The sequence below is a fragment of the Dipodomys merriami genome, unplaced genomic scaffold (genome assembly GCF_024711535.1).
Source record: "Dipodomys merriami isolate MVZ:Mamm:240054 unplaced genomic scaffold, mDipMer1.0.p SCAF_70, whole genome shotgun sequence".
Classification (NCBI taxonomy): Eukaryota; Metazoa; Chordata; class Mammalia; order Rodentia; family Heteromyidae; genus Dipodomys; species Dipodomys merriami.
This window is the reverse complement of record NW_027206291.1, coordinates 1,049,427-1,068,025: the sequence shown is the minus strand read 5'-3', so window position 1 is coordinate 1,068,025 and position 18,599 is coordinate 1,049,427. Positions and strand designations below refer to the sequence as shown.

General features: G+C 55.2%; 1 protein-coding gene across 2 annotated transcripts; it reads left to right on the top strand.

The window, feature by feature from the left end:
- The first annotated feature begins 34 nt into the window (after positions 1-34).
- LOC138817737 (A-kinase anchor protein 8-like) lies at positions 35-16,937 on the top strand. 2 transcript variants are annotated; one of them, XM_070008361.1, is made up of 14 exons: positions 35-133; positions 1,612-1,650; positions 4,212-4,244; positions 4,560-4,839; positions 5,176-5,701; positions 6,409-6,538; positions 6,703-6,749; positions 7,971-8,004; positions 9,603-9,690; positions 12,627-12,768; positions 13,467-13,560; positions 14,430-14,560; positions 15,469-15,564; positions 16,240-16,937. In XM_070008361.1, the coding sequence occupies exons 1-14, from the start codon at positions 115-117 to the stop codon at positions 16,693-16,695; spliced, it is 2,115 nt and encodes a 704-aa protein (XP_069864462.1). In that variant the 5' UTR covers positions 35-114; the 3' UTR covers positions 16,696-16,937. The 2 variants fall into 2 exon arrangements, with proteins under 2 accessions (XP_069864462.1, XP_069864463.1); XM_070008362.1 differs by lacking the exon at positions 35-133 and adding an exon at positions 856-896.
- The last annotated feature ends 1,662 nt before the right edge of the window (positions 16,938-18,599 follow it).

Sequence of the window (18,599 nt, the reverse complement as noted above, 5' to 3'; positions counted from 1 at the left end):
AGAGGGTTGACGGGAGCAACTGGTCTTCCAGTAGCGGGCCGCGGGAGGTGCGCGGGGCGCATGCGTCCTGAGGAAAGCTAGAAAAAGGGTCTGCTGGCGGGCTGCGTCGGAGACATGGAGCAAGGTTACGGAGGTTAGTGTAGTCTCCGGGGCGCGGAGCGGGAGGGTTCGGCCGGCCGGGAGCCGCAGCCGCGTGGGAGACCGTGGGTCGGGGCCTACTGCTAGTTCGCAGTTCCCGCAGCCTGGCTCCGCGGAGAGGTGGCGGGGACGCGCGGGCCGCCCATTGGGCTTCGGCGCCGTCGCTCCCGGAGCGCTGCGTGCGGATTGGCCGCTGGCCCCGGCGGGGGCGGGCGAGGCTCGGCGAGCAGACGCTGGTGGGCTTCTGGGGGCGCCTGGGGCCGTTTCAGTCCCAAAACGCGCGTGGAGTCCGGCGCGCCCGGGCCCTGGCGACCCCAACGTTCCTGGCGTTCGCAGTCCCGCCTTCCTCTTCGGAAGACGCCACAAAATGGCGTCGGGGGCGGGGCTTCGGCGCGGGGTCCCGGGGTCCGGTCCGGGACGCGGGGTCGGCCCCCTGCCGCGGGACGAGCCTGCGCACCGTCTCCGGGCCGCCGCCCTGGGTCGGACCCGGGCTCCGCGGGGCTCCGCGGGGCGCACGTGGCCTGGGGCGCCGGCCGGCCGGCCGCCGTCGCCACGGGGCCTGCTGGCTCCCCCCGGCCCGCCGGCCCGCCGGCCCCGCGGTCCCGGGTCACTTGGCCGACCCCGCGGGGGGTGCCGGTTCTGCTCTCGGACGAGGCTCTGGGCAAACCTGGAGACTCGATGAACTTAGACCCCGACGCCAGCTGGGCCTTCCTTTCCCCGGGGGGCCCCCTGGAGTGGCCCGCAGGGACAGAGGCCGGGTAAGGAAAGCGCTTCCCCGGCTGGCTTCGGTTTGCGCAGCAGGGCCTGTTTTTGTTAATGTTTTTGGCTTTTCCCCCTTTTGTGGCCGTCCTGGGGTTTGAACTCGAGGCGGTCGCTTTACCCACTTGAGTCACGCAGCTCCACTTCCGGCTGTTTTGTTTTTTTTTTTTGGTGGCTCATTGGAGATGAGAATCTCAGTTGTTTTTCTGCCCGGGCTGGCTGAGCCCCGGGATCCTCAGCTCTCCCCCTCCGGGTCGGTTAGCTAGGATTACAGGCTTAAAGCTGTGCTAGGCTTCATGAAGAGCATGAAGTGTACATTACCCGTGTGGAGGGGCAAAGCATTCTGAAGCCATGGCCCCAGGGCTCAGAGGGGTACAGTTTTTGTCGGTGGGTTCCCAAATTGATGACCAGTTATGGGGTACCTCTAGCAGCAGTCTGCGCTGGTTTCTCAGCGGACATGGGAGGGGAACTGTCCGCTATCATCCAAGCCTGTACGCCCACCCACCCACACCCCACCGTCTTTGGTTTTGTTTTTGTTTTGCTTTGATCCACGGCGGGCGGAGTGTGAGGAAGCCGTGAGCTGGGGAGGTAGATTTTGGGGGCTGTGTGTACTGCTTTCTCATAAAGGGGGCACTGTGCAGAGGCCCCGCTAGGCTCCACAGTGCCTTGGACTCCACCGTGGTGGAGTGTGATGAGAGGGTCTTCTTTTCACAGGCTATGGGGCATGGAGCGCAGCACCTGCCAACACCCAGGGTAAGTGGATCCTATGTGGGGGGTGAGGCCCCAGCATGGCACATCCAGCCCCAGTGCCGGCCTCTGCCAAGCGGTCCTTGTTATAAAGGGTCAGATAATAAATGCCCTTTATTTTGCAGGCCATCCAGTCTCCGTTGTACAAAAGCAGCCATAAATAATATGGAGAAGGAGGCACAGCTATGCCCAGACTTCAATATGGACACTCGAATTTGAATGTCGTAATTTTTGTGTGTCCTTTAGTATTCTTGGCAGCTGAGGGCATAATTATGGTTTATGCTTTTCTGTAATTGACATACTGTGCTCTTCAGCACGGCTTTGGCTTTTCAGAAGTCAGCAGGGAGTGCACTGAGTTTCTGGTCATTTCTTCCATTAGTAAGAACTGGCGAAAGGCTTGGGCATAGCTGAGTAGTATTGTGTAGGGCTGGGGTATGACTCAGAGCACTGGGCTAACAAGTTCTCACCCTGGAGGTCTTTTAAACCCCCAGTACCACAAAACAAAGCAGTGGAGAAATGTGTGCTTAGACATGCAGCAGGGCCTTGGGGTGCAGGGGACAGCACCTTCAACTCCAGTGCAGTGCAGAGGCAGCTGGCGTTGCTGTGACAGTTTGTTAATAAGCTGATACATTACTCAATTACGCTCCCCCCCCCCACCCCCCCGTTATGGGGCTTGAACTCTGGGCTTGGGCGCTGTCCCTGTGCTCTTCAGCTCAAGGCAAGCACTCTTACCGCCTGAGCCACAGCACCACTTCCGGTTTTTCTAGTGGTTTATTGGATATGAGTCTCATGGAGCTTCCTGCCTGGGCTGGCTTTGAACCATGATCCTCAGACCTCAGCCTTCTGGGTAGCTAGGATTACAGGTGTGAACCACCAGAGCCTGGCTTTTTTTTTTTTTAAACTGTTTCTTGCTAGTGCCAGGGTTCGAACTCCAAAACTAGCCCTCACCAGCTTTGTTTGCTCTGCTAGAACTTTACTACTACTGAGCCATGCTTCTCCCTAGCTCCTTGTTGTCCAATTCCCCGTCCTCCTCCCCCACTCCTCCCTTCCATCCTTCCTTCCTCTCTCCCACTTCGGTCCCTCCCTTCTTCCCCTTTTCTTTCCTCTAGTAATTTTGGAAGTGGAGTTCTGTGGACTTTTCTGCCTGGGCTGGCTTTGAACTTGAATCCTCCAGATCTGACTCCTAAGTTGATAGACTGACAGGCACCACGATCTTTTTTGTTTGGTCAGTCATGGGACTTGGGCGCTGTCCCTCAGGTCTTCAGCTCAAGGCAAGCACTCTACCACTTGAGCCACTGTGCCAGTTCTGGTTTTCTGAGTGGTTTATTGGAGATAAGAGTCTCATGGACTTTCCTTCCCTGGGCTGGCTTTAACCGAGATCCATAGATCTCAGCCTCCTGAGTAGCTAGGATTAAAAGTTGTGAGCCACTGGTGCCTGGCTAGGCACCAGGATCTTAACTATAGTCATTTGGGTGTTTATCAGTTTTTTTGTTTTTGCTTTTGTATTGTTTTTTTTTTTTTGTTTTGTTTTTTGGTCAGTTGTGGGGCTTGAACTCTGGGCTTGGGCACTGCCCTTCAGCCCTTCAGTTCAAGGCTAGTGCTCTACCGCCTGAGCCACAGGGCCATCAGGGCCACTTCAGGGTTTCTGGTGGTTTATTGGAGATCAGAGTCTCATGGACTTTCCTGCCCCAGATGACTTTGATCCTTGATCCTCAGATCTCGGCCTCCTGAGTAGTTAGGATGACAGGTGTGAGCCATTGGTGCCTGGCTTGGTATGTCAGTTTCAGTGACAAATGTCTTGTCAGATTTGAGTATGTTGAGATACTCTCTTGGGGCTTTTTTTTCCTGTGTCCATATAGAAAACACATTTTTAGCCTGAGGGATGTACAAAAAATAATGGGTTAGAGGTGGCCCAGGGCCTTTACCTCTCCTTTACTCTAGAGGCTGGATCATGAGTTCGGCTTGTGAGAGGACCAGAATTTGTTCTAGGGTAATGAGGTTTTTTTTTTTCCTTTTCCACATTTGATTGATATTTTGCTTTCTACTAGCCCCTGTGCAAGGGACAAGGGGCTTCCTTTGTTTTCAGTCTGAAGCCTGTCCCTAGCACCACAGGGTCCAGGGTCACGTTTCTGCCCATTGCCCTGTGTCCCTGGAGGCCTCCAGCCCACCCATGCCCATGTGCCGCTAAGTTGGAGGACATGATTGTTTTCTCGTGTCCTGTTGTGGTGACTGGCGCTGTTGGGCTCTTGCTTCTGTGAGAACGCGAGCCTTTGTAAGGGCTCTCCCCAGGGTCTGAGCCGGACTGGCCACTCGGCTGGTTCCTCCTCAGATCAGCTTCGTGGGGGCCAGGGCACCTCCTTCCCCTGCCTTGTGTGCCGAGGTGGGCTGGCCTGGGACTGAGGCCCTGGTGCTGCTGGCTTGCATTGATTTGTGGGCAAGGAGCGTGCCCAAGGGCGTCTTGTGTGGACAGGCCTGCTGTGGTGGTGTGGGAGACTCCTGTCCTTCGGGGACTGTTGGACACCATTGCTCGGCTAGTAAACCTCTCATGTGCTTCTGTTTTCCCTAAGGTACTTATGGAAGTGGTGTGGCCGGCTGGCAGGGTAAGTTCTTCCCAGGGTCTGCCTGGGGTCTAAGGCCTGGCTGGCCTTCAAAGGAGCTTGTTGGGGCGGGGTTGTGGGTGTGTAATGGGATCCCCAGTCTTCCTGTGGTTCCCTAGGACCTTGAATAGTTAGGGCCTAGGGTCTGGCCCAGAGACCCTGTATCAGAGCTGAGGCCGAGTCTCTCTCTGGCCTCCCGCTGCCTTCCTTCCTGGGCCTGTGCTCGGGATGGCCTTACCCCGGTGCCCGGGGCAGCGCTGCCCCCTCAGCCCCGCCTTGGGGGCTGAGGTCTCACTTGACTCCTCTTTGCTCCCATAGGCTATGACAACTACAACTATTACAGTGCCCAAAATGCCACGGTCCCCGCGGGAGCGACCTACAGCTACAGCCCAGCCTCCTGGGAGGCCACCAAAGCCAGTGACGGTGGCCTGGCGGCAGGGGGCCCCGCCATGCCCCTGCCATCCTACGGCCCAGAGCCGTGCTCGGACAATTCCGACTCGCTCATTGCCAAGATCAACCAGCGGCTGGACATGATGTCCAAGGAAGGAGGAAGGGGCGGGAGCTCCATCGGTGGGGAGGGCATGCAGGACCGAGAGAGGTGATTATGGGCCTTGAGTTCTTCCCAGGGCATCAGTGCCCACTCAGCACCCACCCTTAGAGGGCTCGCTGCTCCCTTATTCTTCACCTTCCTGGCGTGCTAGAGATGGGGGAGGTGACCGCATCGTGGACCTTTGTAGGCTGCAGGGCATGGGTCTTGGCTCATATTGTGTCTCGGTGGGGGCGGGAGCTGGTAGGTTTCCTCAGCCTTTTAGGGGGGATCTGGGGTGCTTTGATTGGCTGTTCACAGTGCTAGGGCGATCAGTTTTGTGTTGAAGAAAGACATGTGGATGACTAGGTGTCCAGCTACCCCTGATGGCTTCTGCTTCCTTCCTAGCTCCTTCCGATTCCAGACCTTTGAGTCCTACGACTCCAGGCCCTGCCTGCCGGAGCACAGCCGCTACCGCCCCAACTACAGCTACGACTATGAGCTGGGGACTGACCGCAATGGCGGTTTTGCCGGGCAGTATGGTGACTGCCGGGATGCAGGCCGAGAGCAGGGCTCCCTCGATGGCTTCGTGCGCGGCCGGGGCCAGGGCCAGGGCCAGGGTCAGGGCCAGGGTCAGGGCCGCTTCCAGGATCGCTTCCAAGACCGGAGCAGCTCCAGCAGCAGCAGCTTCCTGCGCAGTGACCCCTTCATGCCGCCCTCGGCCTCCTCCGAGCCCCTCCCTCCGTCCTGGAGTGAACTGAACTACTCGGGTGGACGCGGCCTGGGAGGCCCTTCTCCCAGCAGGCCCCCTTCTTCCCTCTTCTCCCAGTCCATGACCCCCAATTACAACATGATGGGCATGCAGGGGGTGGGCGGTTATGACAACACCCTGCCTTATGGGTGTGGCCGGCCTCGGGCTCGGATGCAGGATCGGGTAAGTTCTTGCAGACCCTGGGCGCTGGCTTTTCTGAACTGCTTTGCTGAGGTACAGTTGGTTTACTGTAAGATCCTCTGCCTTTTTTGTGGGGGGGGGTGAAGGAGGGGTCAGTCATGGGGCTTGAACTCTGGGCCTGGGTGCTGTCCCTCAGCTCTTCAGCTCAAGGTGAGCGAGCGCTCTACCCCTTGAGCCACAGTGCCACTTCTGGCTTTTTCTGGGTATATGATGCTGAGGAATCAAACCTAGGGCCTCATGCATGCAAGGCGAGCACTCTACCACTGAGCCCCCTTCCCAGCCTCCTCTTGATTTTAAGTGTATAATTTCACTCTTAGTGCACTGCACAGAGTTGTACAGTTGTCCGCACGAACCAGTTTTAGACATTTCCCGTTAACTCCAGCCTCTGGAGTCGAGTTGGCAGCCATTGCTGTCCCCTCCCGCGGCTTGTCCTCCTGCTTGCCCATTTGCTGTCCCCGGACCGGCCTCTCTCTACCTTTACTGTGGAACCAGCCATGCACCACATGGTCTTTTGTGTTTGAATTCTTTCTGGGAACATGATGTTTGCTGTGAATTTCAGCTTGCTCGATCTCTTCTCAGAGACTTTTTTCTGCCTTGGGTTTCCAGTCTGTCATCTATCTGGTGGCGTTTTTTTGTGGGGCATTGGTGGGCCCGGGTCTGCAGTACACCAGATGTGCTTGTATCTCTAGCCCAGGAGGAGAGGGTTCGAGCGCTTTGGACCAGAAAGCATGGGCAGGAAGCGGAAGCCATTTTTCATGTATGAGGAGCCAGATGCCAAACTGTCCCGCGCTGACAGCGAAGGAGATTTTTCTGAAAATGGTACTTTATGTGGGTCAGGGTGTAGGGTGGGTGTGCTGTGACTCAGTGGCCCACCAAGACCGGGGGAGTTGGTCTGTTTTTCTCAGGCTTCGATCCCTCAACTGCCAGTGGGAACTGGGGCCACAGCCAGGGGCTGACATTTCCCATTTCTTTGTGTGTGGTAGATGATGGAGCTGGTGACTTCCGGTCAGGAGATGAAGACTTCAGGGGTGTAAGTGTGTTATGAGTCAGCCTCTTTGTCTCGGTGGGATGTTTCTTCTTCATTCTTCACAAAGTAGGGGCATAAGCTCTGCTAGAAATCCTCTGGGGTTGTTTGTTCTTTCTGTGCCAGTAGTGGGGCTTGAACTCAGGGCTTAGCGCTCTGAGACCACTTGAGCCTCAGCTCCACTTCTGCCTTTTTTTATTTTTTTGCTCTTTAATTAGAGAGAAATGTCTTGCAGGTTTTCCTGCCCAAGCTGGCTTTGAACTGTGATCCTCACGTCTCAGTCTCCTGAGTAGCTAGGATTGTAGGAGTAAGCCAGTGCCTGGCACAGGCTACGTCCTGAATAGATTTGTGCCCCGATTGGTAAATAGGTAGCTGATGGTTTTCTGGCTACAGTAGTGTTGTCATCCTCTCTGAACACTCCATTCTCCGCCCGCCATCACTCCCGTGCTCTTGTCAGGGCGGAGGCGGTGCAGGCTCAGGCTGGCCACATGCACGGGATGCTCACACTGGCGGGCGGGGCCGCGGCCGTCATTCCTAGGAGAGGCCGCCGAGGCCTCCAGCTGGAGAAGGCAGGCACTTTGCTCTCTTCCTGTGGGTTTTGTTCCTCGGGGATCTGGGCCTGAAGAGCCCAGTGTGCGAGCATTTCCTCTGGCTGTTATGTAGGCCAGCCAGGTGGTCAGCCCATTTTTCAGCTTTTTGTTTTTCCCCAAGAGTGCTGGGAGTGGATGGAGGCAGGTGCTCCTACCACTGACCCGTGTCCCCAGTCCTGACACTCACTCACCGTCTAGTTCAGCTGGCTGAGGTCTTGAGACTGGGAGTCCACAGTGCTCGGTGCTGCTAACAATCTTAGATTCCCCGTTTCAGGCGTGAGCTGGTTCAGGCATTCTGGGGTCCTGTTCGTACACACGCCTGGTGTGTTAAAACGCTGAGGAAATAATGAGCTAATTTACCAACGTCCGCTCTCCATCAAGAATACTGGGGTTGGGGTTCCTCCGGCGGACCTGCTGTTGGCATTCGGGGGTACAGAGCTGGGAGTGTGCATCTGTGGCTTGCGAGGGAAGTGCAAGCCTGTGTGTGACAACACAGCCGTCCTCAGTGTCTCGGAGGGCCCCAGAAGCGATGCTGTGCCATGTGTCCCGACTCGCGGGCGCACAGCCGGGCCTGGGGTGAGGCGCCACCCGAGGCCGGGCGGGGCCTGCAGAGCCATGTGTGTCTCTTCCTTTTCAGGAGGACGAGCTCTGTGACCCCGGGAAGCAGAGAGGTAGGTGTCCCCTCGTTTCCTTCCAGCTCTCCTGTGCTGTCCCTTACCCAGCTCCCAGCCAGGCTGGGCTCCTGAGCAAGCTGGAGGCCTGCATGGAGGGGGTGCGGCTTCCCTGCGGAGCCACCCTGAAGCTTCGCTGTGGCGCTGCGGGCAGGGAGCCCATCTCTGGGTGTCTTGAGTGACCCCCACGGTAGAGAAGGGAGCTTGAAATAAAAGAGGCCCCTTTGGCCCTGCTTCTGTCCCTCTGTAGCCAGCGCAGGTCCCCGAATTCTCACCTGGGCTTTGTAATGTCTAGTTCTTCCTCAGTTGCCAGCCTTGTCAGGACGCTTGGCCTCTCTGCTGGGGATACGGACGGCTGCAGCGTCTATATGGGGGACAGGAAGCAGATTACGTTTTGGGGTTGGGAGCCAGGAAGTAAGGGGGCGGCCTGCACCCCATGCAGCCAGACCTGGATCTGGAGAGGCAGTCGATGGCCAGAAGTGCAAGGTAACGCCCCGGGGAGGGGCTGGAGAAGCAGCCTGCCCCGGGGGGAGCCTCGGGCTCGCCACCCGGCTCCTCCGTGATCTGTCCAAGCCGTGTTACCCCAAGGATCGCAGGCTGGCCCGTGGCTGGGCTCCTATCCAAGGCTCTCAGGCCTAGCTGACCCTGCAAGGTCCCCGCCCCCATAGCAAGCAGTCGAGTCTCTTCCAAGCACTCAGCAAGCTCGTGCAGCCCGGTACATGCTAAAGCAAAGGTGACGTGTTTGTTACGCGCAGGTCCTGCTACCTCCCCGGATGACTTTGCTATTAAACAGCAGTCATAGTTTCAGGCAGTGACCTCTTGCCAAAAGTCCCACACGTCCTTTTGAGAGGCTTCTGAGCAGCGCACGCCGGTCGCCATCTTCGTGGGACAGTCTCGGGACTGGCATCAGGGGTAGGGGTTACAGTTCAGATGCTTATCCGACCTGTTTTCAGCATCCGGCCTTGGCCCTGAGCCTGGGGGCCCACCTGGCCTCCTGCCAGGACGCTGGGGACATGGCACAGCTCTCGGAGCTCCTGCCCCGGCCTCAGGGAATGGACGGGAGGACCAATTGGTCTCTTCTCATCTGTTTCTAGGATCGCTTCCCACGCAGCTCTGGGAAAGCCCTAGCTAGGTTGGCGGTTTTTGTGAATGGAAGATAGAGGCCGGGCCAGCACGGACCGTGAGACCTGCTGAGGCCTTGGTTCAGAGGAGGCCACCCAGACGGTCAGCACGGCCCACCTAGAGGTGGGACCGAGGGGAGTTTATTTCTGGGGCCTCACAGCTGCTGCCCCTGCCTGCAGCGAGTCCGTGGGGCGCCGTGTTGGACGGGCAGGCCGGCAGGCCGGCGTGGGAGCGGGCAGGCCAGGCCTGTCCCAGCCCTGTCTGGCCACGGGGGACAGAGGTGACTCCTCTGGGTCCCACAGGAGCCTTTGGCCGCCCCGCAGTGTCTCGAGGTGGCCTGGCCATGCCACCTGTGGCGGCCGAGGCTGGGCATGGGGTGCGCTGGCTCAGCTGCAGCCCCCGCCCCCAGGATGGCCCTGGAGCTCGGCTCCCGCGCACGTGGTCCTCAGCATCTCCAAGGGACTTCTCTGTTACAGGAGACAAGGACGACGACGAAGAAGATGGGAAGAAGAGGCGGGAAAAGCAACGGAGAAGGGACAGGACACGGGACCGAGCGGTGGACAGGTCAGGAACCGCAGGACAGGGCCCGCGTGCCCCCCCCCCCGCTCCCCCTCCCTTGAGGGCAGCCAGACTGGGGTGCACTCCTGGCTCTCTGAGCTCACATTGGTCCTTTCTCTGCAACGCAGGAGCCGAGTCTGGCTCCGTGTGCTGGGAATCTGGGCTGGGTCTGGCAGGGGAGGCGTGAGCAGTAAGTTGGAGGATGTGGAGAAAGGGTGGTGTGAGGCGTCTGTGTTTGCGTAGACAATGAGTCTCTGCCGCCACACTTTCTCCTCCCTCCGAAATTGGAGCCTTGCTGAAGGGTCCGTGTGCCCCCTGTGTGCCTAGCAGGGGCCTCCCTTGCTGCGCGTAGGCTGAGGGGCGGCCCGGCCTGTCCCACTATGGCAATGGTGTTAGGCATTTCAGAAAAGGATCTCCAGCCCATCAGTGCCCCCCAGGGCCCAGTAGAGATTCACACAGGGAGAATGCACCCGTGTGCACACGATCCTTGCAGGTGTTTGTGGGGACCCAAGGGCGCTGCTGGGGCCACACCATGGGTCTGCCTCTCATGGTGAGGTGGAAAAACAAAATGACCAACAACCACGGAACAGCCTGGTAGTCTTAGGCACACGTGCTGTGTGTCTGTGTGAGGCTTTCCTGTAACGTAGAAAACTCCCTGCTTTTCCTGCCAGAGATCAGACCAGGAATGACATCAGGGACCTTCTGTGCTACAAATGACCAAATTGTCCTTCTCCACAAGTTGCCCACATCTGTTTTTTTGTTTTTGTTTTTGTCAGTCGTGGGGCCTGGGCGCTGGCCTTCAGCTCAAGGCGAGCACTTGAGCTGAGCGTTTGAGCCACAGCACCACTTCTGGCTTTTTCTGCTTATGTGGTGCTGAGGAATCGAACCCAGGGCCTCATGCATGCAAGGCAAGCGCTCCACCACTGAGCCACCTTCCCAGCCCCCCACATCTGTTTTCATGCCACATGGAAGCAGGTTGCTTTGCAGTGTAGGTATGGAACTGGAACCCAGGGGCTTTGCCCATGCTTGATAATTGCTTTACCACCCTGTCCAGTGACCTCTAGTTCTGTGTTTGTTTTGTTTTCCAGTGCTGGGCCTTGAACTCAGGGCCTGGACATACGTCTTTTAGCTTTTTTTGCGGGGGGTGGGGGGGTGTTGGGGCTCAAAGCTTGCCTTTTATCATTTGAGCTGCTGTTCCACTTCTGTCTTTTTGCTGGTTAACTAGACAGCAAGTCTTAATGACTTTCCTGCCCAGGCTAGCTCCAAACTTCTACCCTCAGATCTTCGGTCTGTTGAGGAGCTAGGATTATAGGTATGAGCCGCTGGCATCCAGCTTCTAGCTAGTTTTATTGAAACACGGGTTCATTGGAATCCTGTTTACAGGCCAGATTGGCCTCATTCACAGCATTTCCACCCGCAGCCTCCTGAGGAATAGGATTATTTATGGTGGTGTGCTGTGGGATTCTGCACTAATGAGCAAGAAGTGCAGAGGAATTGGCTGTCCTAGGGGTGGCAAAGAACTGCATCCCGCACCTCTGCAGGAACTTCTGGACTAGGCCTGTGCCCAGGCCCGTGAAAGAGATCCTCTGCCCTCTTTCCTGGGTGTGTCAAGGCGTTTATCAGAAGAGCAGAGCCAGGCCTCCAGGGCAGCAGCGCCCCCTCCATGCAACCCACCCTTACCACACGGCGCTACCATTTGTAATCTGTGCTACTCAGGAAGCTGAGATCTGAGGCTCATGGTTCAAGGCTGGACCAGGCAAAATAGTTCTCTATACGCTTCATTTCCAAAATATCCACCAAAGGCCAGGCTGGAGGTGTGACTCAAATGGTAGAGAGCCAGACTAGCCCAATACCCTCATCAAACCACGAAACCACCAGCACATGGAACCTTTGCTTTTAGCCTTACAGTTTGCCAGGCCTGAGATGGCTGGGAATGTAGTTTACTGGCAGAGGGCCGCCCTTGGGGCTCTGGGTTCCATTCCAGCACTCAATGTGGCTTTCGTGTCATCGCCTTTTCGTTACATCAAGTCCGAGGGAGCCCTACTCTTGGGTGTGAGAGCTTCAGGGATTTCCCCCACATAAGGAAAGGTTGCCCGAAGCCTTCTTTGTGGCTGCAGAGAGAAAATTATCTGAGATACAGAGTATGTTCAGTATTGCAGCAGTCACCAGATCTGGGGGAAGTCACTGTACAGGAAGTTCTGACCTGGGGGGGGGGGGAGGGAGGGGATGTCGCTGCAGCTTTGGGCCCAGAGAACTCTGGAGTGTCTCTGTACTGTGCGATCATTTTCTTTGAGGTATTCACAAGGATCTGCCTTGTTCTTTTTTTTTGTTTTTTCTTTTTTCTTCTTTTTTTTTTTTTTTTGGGTCCGATCATGGGGCCTGAACTCTGGGCCTGGGCACTGTCCCTCAGCTCTTCAGCTCAAGGCTAGCGCTCTACCACTTGAGCCACAGCGCCACTTCTGGCTTTTTTCTTTTTGCTTATGTGCTGCTGAGGAATTGAACCCAGGGTTTCATGCATGCAAGGCATGCAAGGCAAGTGCTCTACCACTGAGCCACCTTCCCAGCCCTGCCTTGTTCTTTAGTTCCATAACTGCTCCTCTGCTTGGCTCAGAGATGGCGATTCTTTTCCCATTTGCGTCTGCTCACAGATAATTTTCTTTCCCACTCGGAGTGCTCGCATGCGCGTACCAGTCTTGAGGTTTGAACTCATGGCTTAGGTGCTGCACCTGACTTTTTGGCTTCAGGCTATTGCTCTTTTACTTGAGTCACAGTCCGCTTCCTGCTTTTTTGGTTGCCTCGTTGTAGATAAGGAATTTCACAGACTTTTCTGCTTGGCCTGACCACAAACTGATCCTCAGATCTCACCTGAGCGGCTAGGGTTACAGGTGTGAGCTACTAGGCCCCGCTTCATTGCTCTTTCTCATTTCATTTTTCTTTTCCAGGATTCAGTTCGCCTGTTCTGTGTGCAAGTTCCGTAGCTTTGAAAATGAAGAAATCCAGAGCCATCTGCAGAGCAGATTTCATAAAGACACATTGCGGTTTATAAGCACCAAACTGCCTGACAAGACGGTAGAGTTTCTCCAGGTGAGGTGTTTCCTACAACCCCTAGGCGTGCGTGCGTGTGGTTGGGGGGGGTGGGTGTAAGAGTCTAAATGAATGTAGGCAGGGTTCATTTCCCAGATGTAAATAGTTGAGCAAGTGCCAAGTCTGTCTCGGGGGAAACTGAGAGTTCCAGCCGCCATAGGTTCTGCCCACACAGCCTTCTGTCTCCATGGCATCTTCCTGCCGTCTGTGCGGTGGGGCGGGGGGGCCGTGCCCCTGCCTGCTGCTTTTCATATGGTGCAGAGGCCGGAGCCTGCTGGGGTCCTATTCGCCGGCAGTATGGGAAGGAAAACAGGCACAGTGGGCACCGTTAGCGTAAGATGGTAGTGAAGAGTTGCCTTAACAAAGAGGAAGTAGGAAAAATGAAGAGTGTAGGATGAACAGTGGGGCCTGGAAGCTGGTAGTCCATCACATGGTCTTGGGCCAGGTTTTTTTTGTCCCTCCTCTCCCTCCCTCCCTCCCTCCCTTTGGGCAGTTTGTCAGACTGTGATTGGTTTGTTTGAAACAAGCAATTTCCTCCCCTGGGCGGTAGCCACAGCATGGCAGCTTGCAGGTTGGCTAGCCTGATTAGGGCAAGACCTGAGACCCCCTTCAGTGTTGGTCACTGGCTGGGGATGGAGTGTGCGGACCTGACCTGGTTAGCTGTGATTTCCCTTCAGTGCCATCTCCCACCTCTCTAGGAATACATCATAAACAGGAACAAGAAGATTGAAAAGCGGCGGCAGGAGCTAATGGAGAAGGAAAGTCCCAAGCCCAAACCAGATCCATTCCGAGGTGAGGGGCGACCCTGTGTGTGCACTGTGTGGAACACTTGAGGCGAAACCGTCCAGGCTGGGTGGGTTGGGGCTGGCGTGCTCGCTGGGCATGCCTGAGACCGGGTTCCTCTGTTAACACTGCAGAGCTAGCACAGGCTGCTGCTGGCTGTTTCTAACGAAGGTGGAGACACCACAGGGCAGCTTATGACGGTGGATGTGTCCCCACAGTGTGAAGAGGAGAGGAGGGCGGTAGAACATGTGTATACTTCAGCCTTAGAAGTGGTCCCTAAGGAGCTGGGCACTGGTGGCTCATGCCTATAATCCTAGCTACTCAGGAGCTGAGATCTGAGGATCACAGTTCAAGGCCAACTGGGCAGGGAAGTCTGTGAGACTCTTATCTCCAATAAATCACTCAGAAAATTTGGAAGTGGGGCTGTGGCTCAAGTGGTAGAGCACTCACTTTGAGCTGAAGAGCTTATGGACAGCACCCAGGCCCATAGTTCAAGCCCCATGACCACCACCACCAACAAAAAAAGGGTCGTAAGGGCTGGGAATGTGGCTCAGTGGTAGAGTGCTTGCCTAGCCTGCATGAAGCTCTAGGTTCCATTCCTTAGTACCACGTAAACAGAAAAGGCTGGAAATGGCGCTATGGCTCAAGTGGTAGACCACTAGCTTTGAGCACAGAGGGGTTCAGGGACAGATTCTAGGCCCTTGAGTTCAAGCCCCAGTCCTGGCACAAAAAAAAAAATGTTCCTTAGGCCATGCTCCTCCAGGATAGCCTGCCCCTGTTTGTCTCTCAGTCCTAACCAGGGAGAAAGCATGGGTCTCGGGGGCAGGGCGCCAGGGCGGGTGTGGGCATGGAGAGCATCTTGGCTGCTTCCGCCGCAGGGATTGGCCAGGAACACTTCTTCAAGAAGATCGAAGCCGCACACTGCCTGGCCTGTGACATGCTCATTCCTGCACAGCACCAGCTTCTCCAGCGGCACCTGCACTCCGCCGACCACAACCACAACCGCAGGGTAAGCCCTCCGCACCAAGCAGTGGGGCGGGGTGTCCTGGCTCACGCACACACCTGCATTCCAGCACTCAGGAGTTCAAGGCAAGCCTGGGATGCAGAGCAAGACCCTGTCTCAAAAACACCAAAGCTGCCGGGTGCTAGTGATTCACACCTGTCATCCTAGCTACTCAGGAGGCTGAGATCTGAGGATCAGGGTTCAAAGCCAGCACTAACAGGAAAGTCAGAAAACTGGAAATGGTGCTGTGGCTTGAAGTGGTAGAGCACTAGTCTTAAGCAAAAGGACTCAGAGACGGCACCCAGGCCCTGAGTTCAAAACACAATAGACAAAACCACACCCAAGCACAGCTGGGTACCTATCCTAGCAAGCCCTAAGGCCTTTGATAGAGTGTATGGTGCTAGAGGGTGTGGCTGCATGTAGCTCTGTTTCAGCATCTCTATCTCATTTACCCAGCTACTGAGGGGAGTTTATCATTAGCTGCCCACCCACCTCTCCGCCCAGCTCCCTCTTCCCACCCTACAAAAGATCAGCAGAAAAGCAAGCCCAGGAACATGGTACTGCAATGTGCACTACTAATGCCTGTAACCCTAATCCTGTCAGGAAAACTGAGCGGCTTTGTCTGCTTCCTCTGGGTTCATATGTGGCTCTGTGTGAACGTTGCTTGGCGTCCGATGCATGGTATCAGTGTCGCGCCCTAACTTTTACTTTATTACCTTATGATCTAACTTTCACTTGGCTTCTTTGTGTTTGTTCCAGAGGCTCTCTGGTACCCATGTCTCTGGTTCTTAGAGCCTGGAGATGGCCTCATGAAGAATGGTGTAGTCTGCAAGGACTACTTGGGGTAGTGTGACCAGTCTTTCTTTTGTTGCCCTTGGCCTTTAAAAAAAAACCCACCTTGGTTGTCATTGCAGATGGCTGCTGAACAGTTCAAGAAAACAAGTCTCCACGTGGCCAAGAGTGTTTTGAACAACAGACATATTGTGAAGATGCTGGAGAAATACCTCAAGGTTTGTGCCTGTGGGTCCAGAGCTGGGAAAGCCATAAACAGGAACAAGGAGCTTTGTATTTGGGAGTGCAGTACTTAGGATTTCTGTCTTTGGGGAGAATTTACGGAGTCAAGAGTGCATTGGGCGTGGATCTGAGGCAGTGGATTCCCACAGTTCGTGGCGAACTGCAGTGCCATGCCGCTGGTTATCATAAGAAAGAAGCTCCGCTTGTCTAGCTGTAAAGAAGCGAATAAGGGTGAAGTGCTTTTTAGAAATCATCCATGCCAGCTGTAGTGGGACATGCCTCTACTCTCAGCTACTCTGGAGACTGAGGCAGGAGGATTGCAAGAGCCTAGGGAGGGCATTCAGCAAGGGTAAGACTCTTGTCTCATAGTGAAAATCTAAGAGCCTGGTGCTAGTGGCTCACGCCTATAATTCTAGCTATTGAGGAGGCTGAGATCTGAGGATCGAGGTTTGAAGCCAGCCCAGAAGTGGCACTGTGGCTCAAAATAGTAGAGAGTTAGCCTTGACCAAAAAAAGCTGAGAGACGGGCCCCAGCCCGGACTGGCAAAAAATCTGAAGGAACGCAAGTACAAAATTGGGATTGAGGATGTACTTAAATCCATAGGCTACAAGAAGCGGGGAGGGATTAACTCCCTAGGCTCCTTTCTGGTGCTGATTTGTGTGTCTGTCCAGGGAGAAGACCCTTTCACCAGCGAAACCACTGATCCCGAAATGGAAGAAGACAACACAGGAGGGGAGCAGAAGGAAGAGAGCCCTGAAGGGGTGGCTGCAGCCGTGCTGGCGGAGGTGATCACGGCAGCGGTGAGGGCTGTGGATGGTGAAGAAGAGCCAGCGCCAGAGGCCACAGAGCTTCTGGCCCAGGGGGAAGACCCCACGGACACGCCTGAGGCCACCAGCCAGCCCCACGCTGAGCAGCCACTGGAAGAACACGGCTCCTGTGGAACAGCCTCTGAGAAGGGGAACGCTGAAGACCAGGCTGGATGTGAGCCACCTGAGGCTGCAAGCGAGGAGGCAGCAGCAGTGGCTGAGACAGAAAGCGCCACAACTGTTGTTGCTCCTGTGTCCGCGGCCGCAGAAGCCGAAGAGGGGCAAACTGATGCCCCCGAGTCCAAAGATGCCACAGCATGATCTCTGGGTGCTGCCAGGGAGCTGGTGGAGCAGGCGGTCCCCTTTTCCTTGTTCTTAGGCAGTGGGGCATGTATTACTGGGAACATGCTGTACTGGTTTTGGTGGTGATCCAGCTATTTCCTTTCTGGACAGTACCTCCCCACCCGCGCAGGGCTGCCGGCCTCTGAGGTGGCCTTCGACATTTCCCCAGCCTTGAGTGGACTTTTAACACTGCACTTAGAATAATAAAATTTTGGTAATTAGATCATGATTCTTTGCCTGTTGAATTCAGCAAATAGCTAACTTTTTGTTGGTTGTGGGGCTTGAACGCTGGACCTGGGTGCTGTCCCTGAGATCTTTAGCTCAAAGTGAGCATTCCGCCACTTGAGCCACTCATTGACTTCCGGTCTTCTGAGTGGTTTATTGGAGATGAGTCTAACAGCTAGGATTACAGGCGTGAGCCACCACCAGCCTGGTCTTTGCTTTTTAACAGCATTGTCTTTGGGGTTTTCCTTGTACAGTGCAGCAGACTGAACCCAAGGCCTTATACCATCGGGACTTGTTCTTTACCACCCAGCCCTTTAGTTTTTTTTTTTTTTGTTTTATGTTTTTTGTTTGTTTGGAGATTGGGTCTCTCGTAGCCTGTGGAGTGGTGGTACTGGCATGGCTTTTGTTTTGTAGGGAAAGGTCACACCCACCTGACCTCAGGTAGGGTTATTTCCCCTCACCTCATTTGCATTCTACCTGTTAAGTCATGGTTTTTCAATTTGAGTTAAATTCATTTAAACACGCAAGAAGAAAAACATCCCATAGATGGACAAGCAATACAAGGTACAGTAGATAGGAACTCACTAAACAGTTCATGCACACAAGAGCAACTATGTTGTGTTCTAGGCAAGTGTTTTCCGGAAGCTGACAAGCAGTGCAGGGTGGCACACAGCCGGCATGCTGTAATCACTACACTGTCCTGTCCCAGGTGCTCATTCGTGACCAGAGTCCCAAGATGGTGGGCATATGCTCAAAGCTCTAGTGAAGGTAGGAGATGAACAGTTAGGAGAAAGTCAATCCTAGAACCAACTGTGGAAAATAAATGCTTCAATAGTAAGTGCAGCTGGGCTCATGCCTGTCATCCTAGTTACTCAGGAGGCTGAGAGCTGAGGATCATGGTTCAAAGCCAGCCTGGGCAGCAAAGTCCTGAGACATCTCCACTAAACCACCAGAAAACCGAAAGTGGCGCTGTAGCCTAAGTGGAAGAGCACTTGCCTTGAACTGAAGAGCTGAGGGACAGCACCCAGACAGAGTTCAAGCCCCAGGACAGACTGGGGAAAAATAAGTGCTACCTTAATTTGTGTGCGTGTGTTGGTACTGGGGTAAGAACTCAGCCTGAACACTGTCCCTGACCTTTATTGCTCAAGGCTGGTGGTGCTCTAAGCCACAGCTCCACTTCCGGCCACCGCTGCTTTTTTGGAGGTCAGTCTCCCAGTCTGGCCTTGAACCTTGATCCTCAGAACACTTCTGTGTAGCTAGGATTACAGAAATGAGCCACCAGTGCTTGCCTCCCCAGTCATTTCTGCTCAACATTCTGTCATGGCAGTCGTGGAAGTGGGCTGGTTTCATTGTGTTGGGGCTGGAACCTAGCGCTTCCCGCAGGACAAGCCACCTACCAAGGAGCCACATCCCAATCAGGCTTGGCCCTATGGAAGACTAAAATGAGAACATTTACAGAGTCTTGCCTTGTAGCCCAAGCTGTCTCAGCATCTCAAGTATGAGTTCAATCCTGAGTACCGTACCACACAAAAGGGGGGCTGTGGGGGGAGGGAGGAGGCGTCTATGGCTCACACTTACCCATCCTAGCTACTCAGGAGGCCAAAGTCTGAGGATGCAGGTTTGAAACCAGTCCCCAGACCTGGCCTACTAATGGGCTC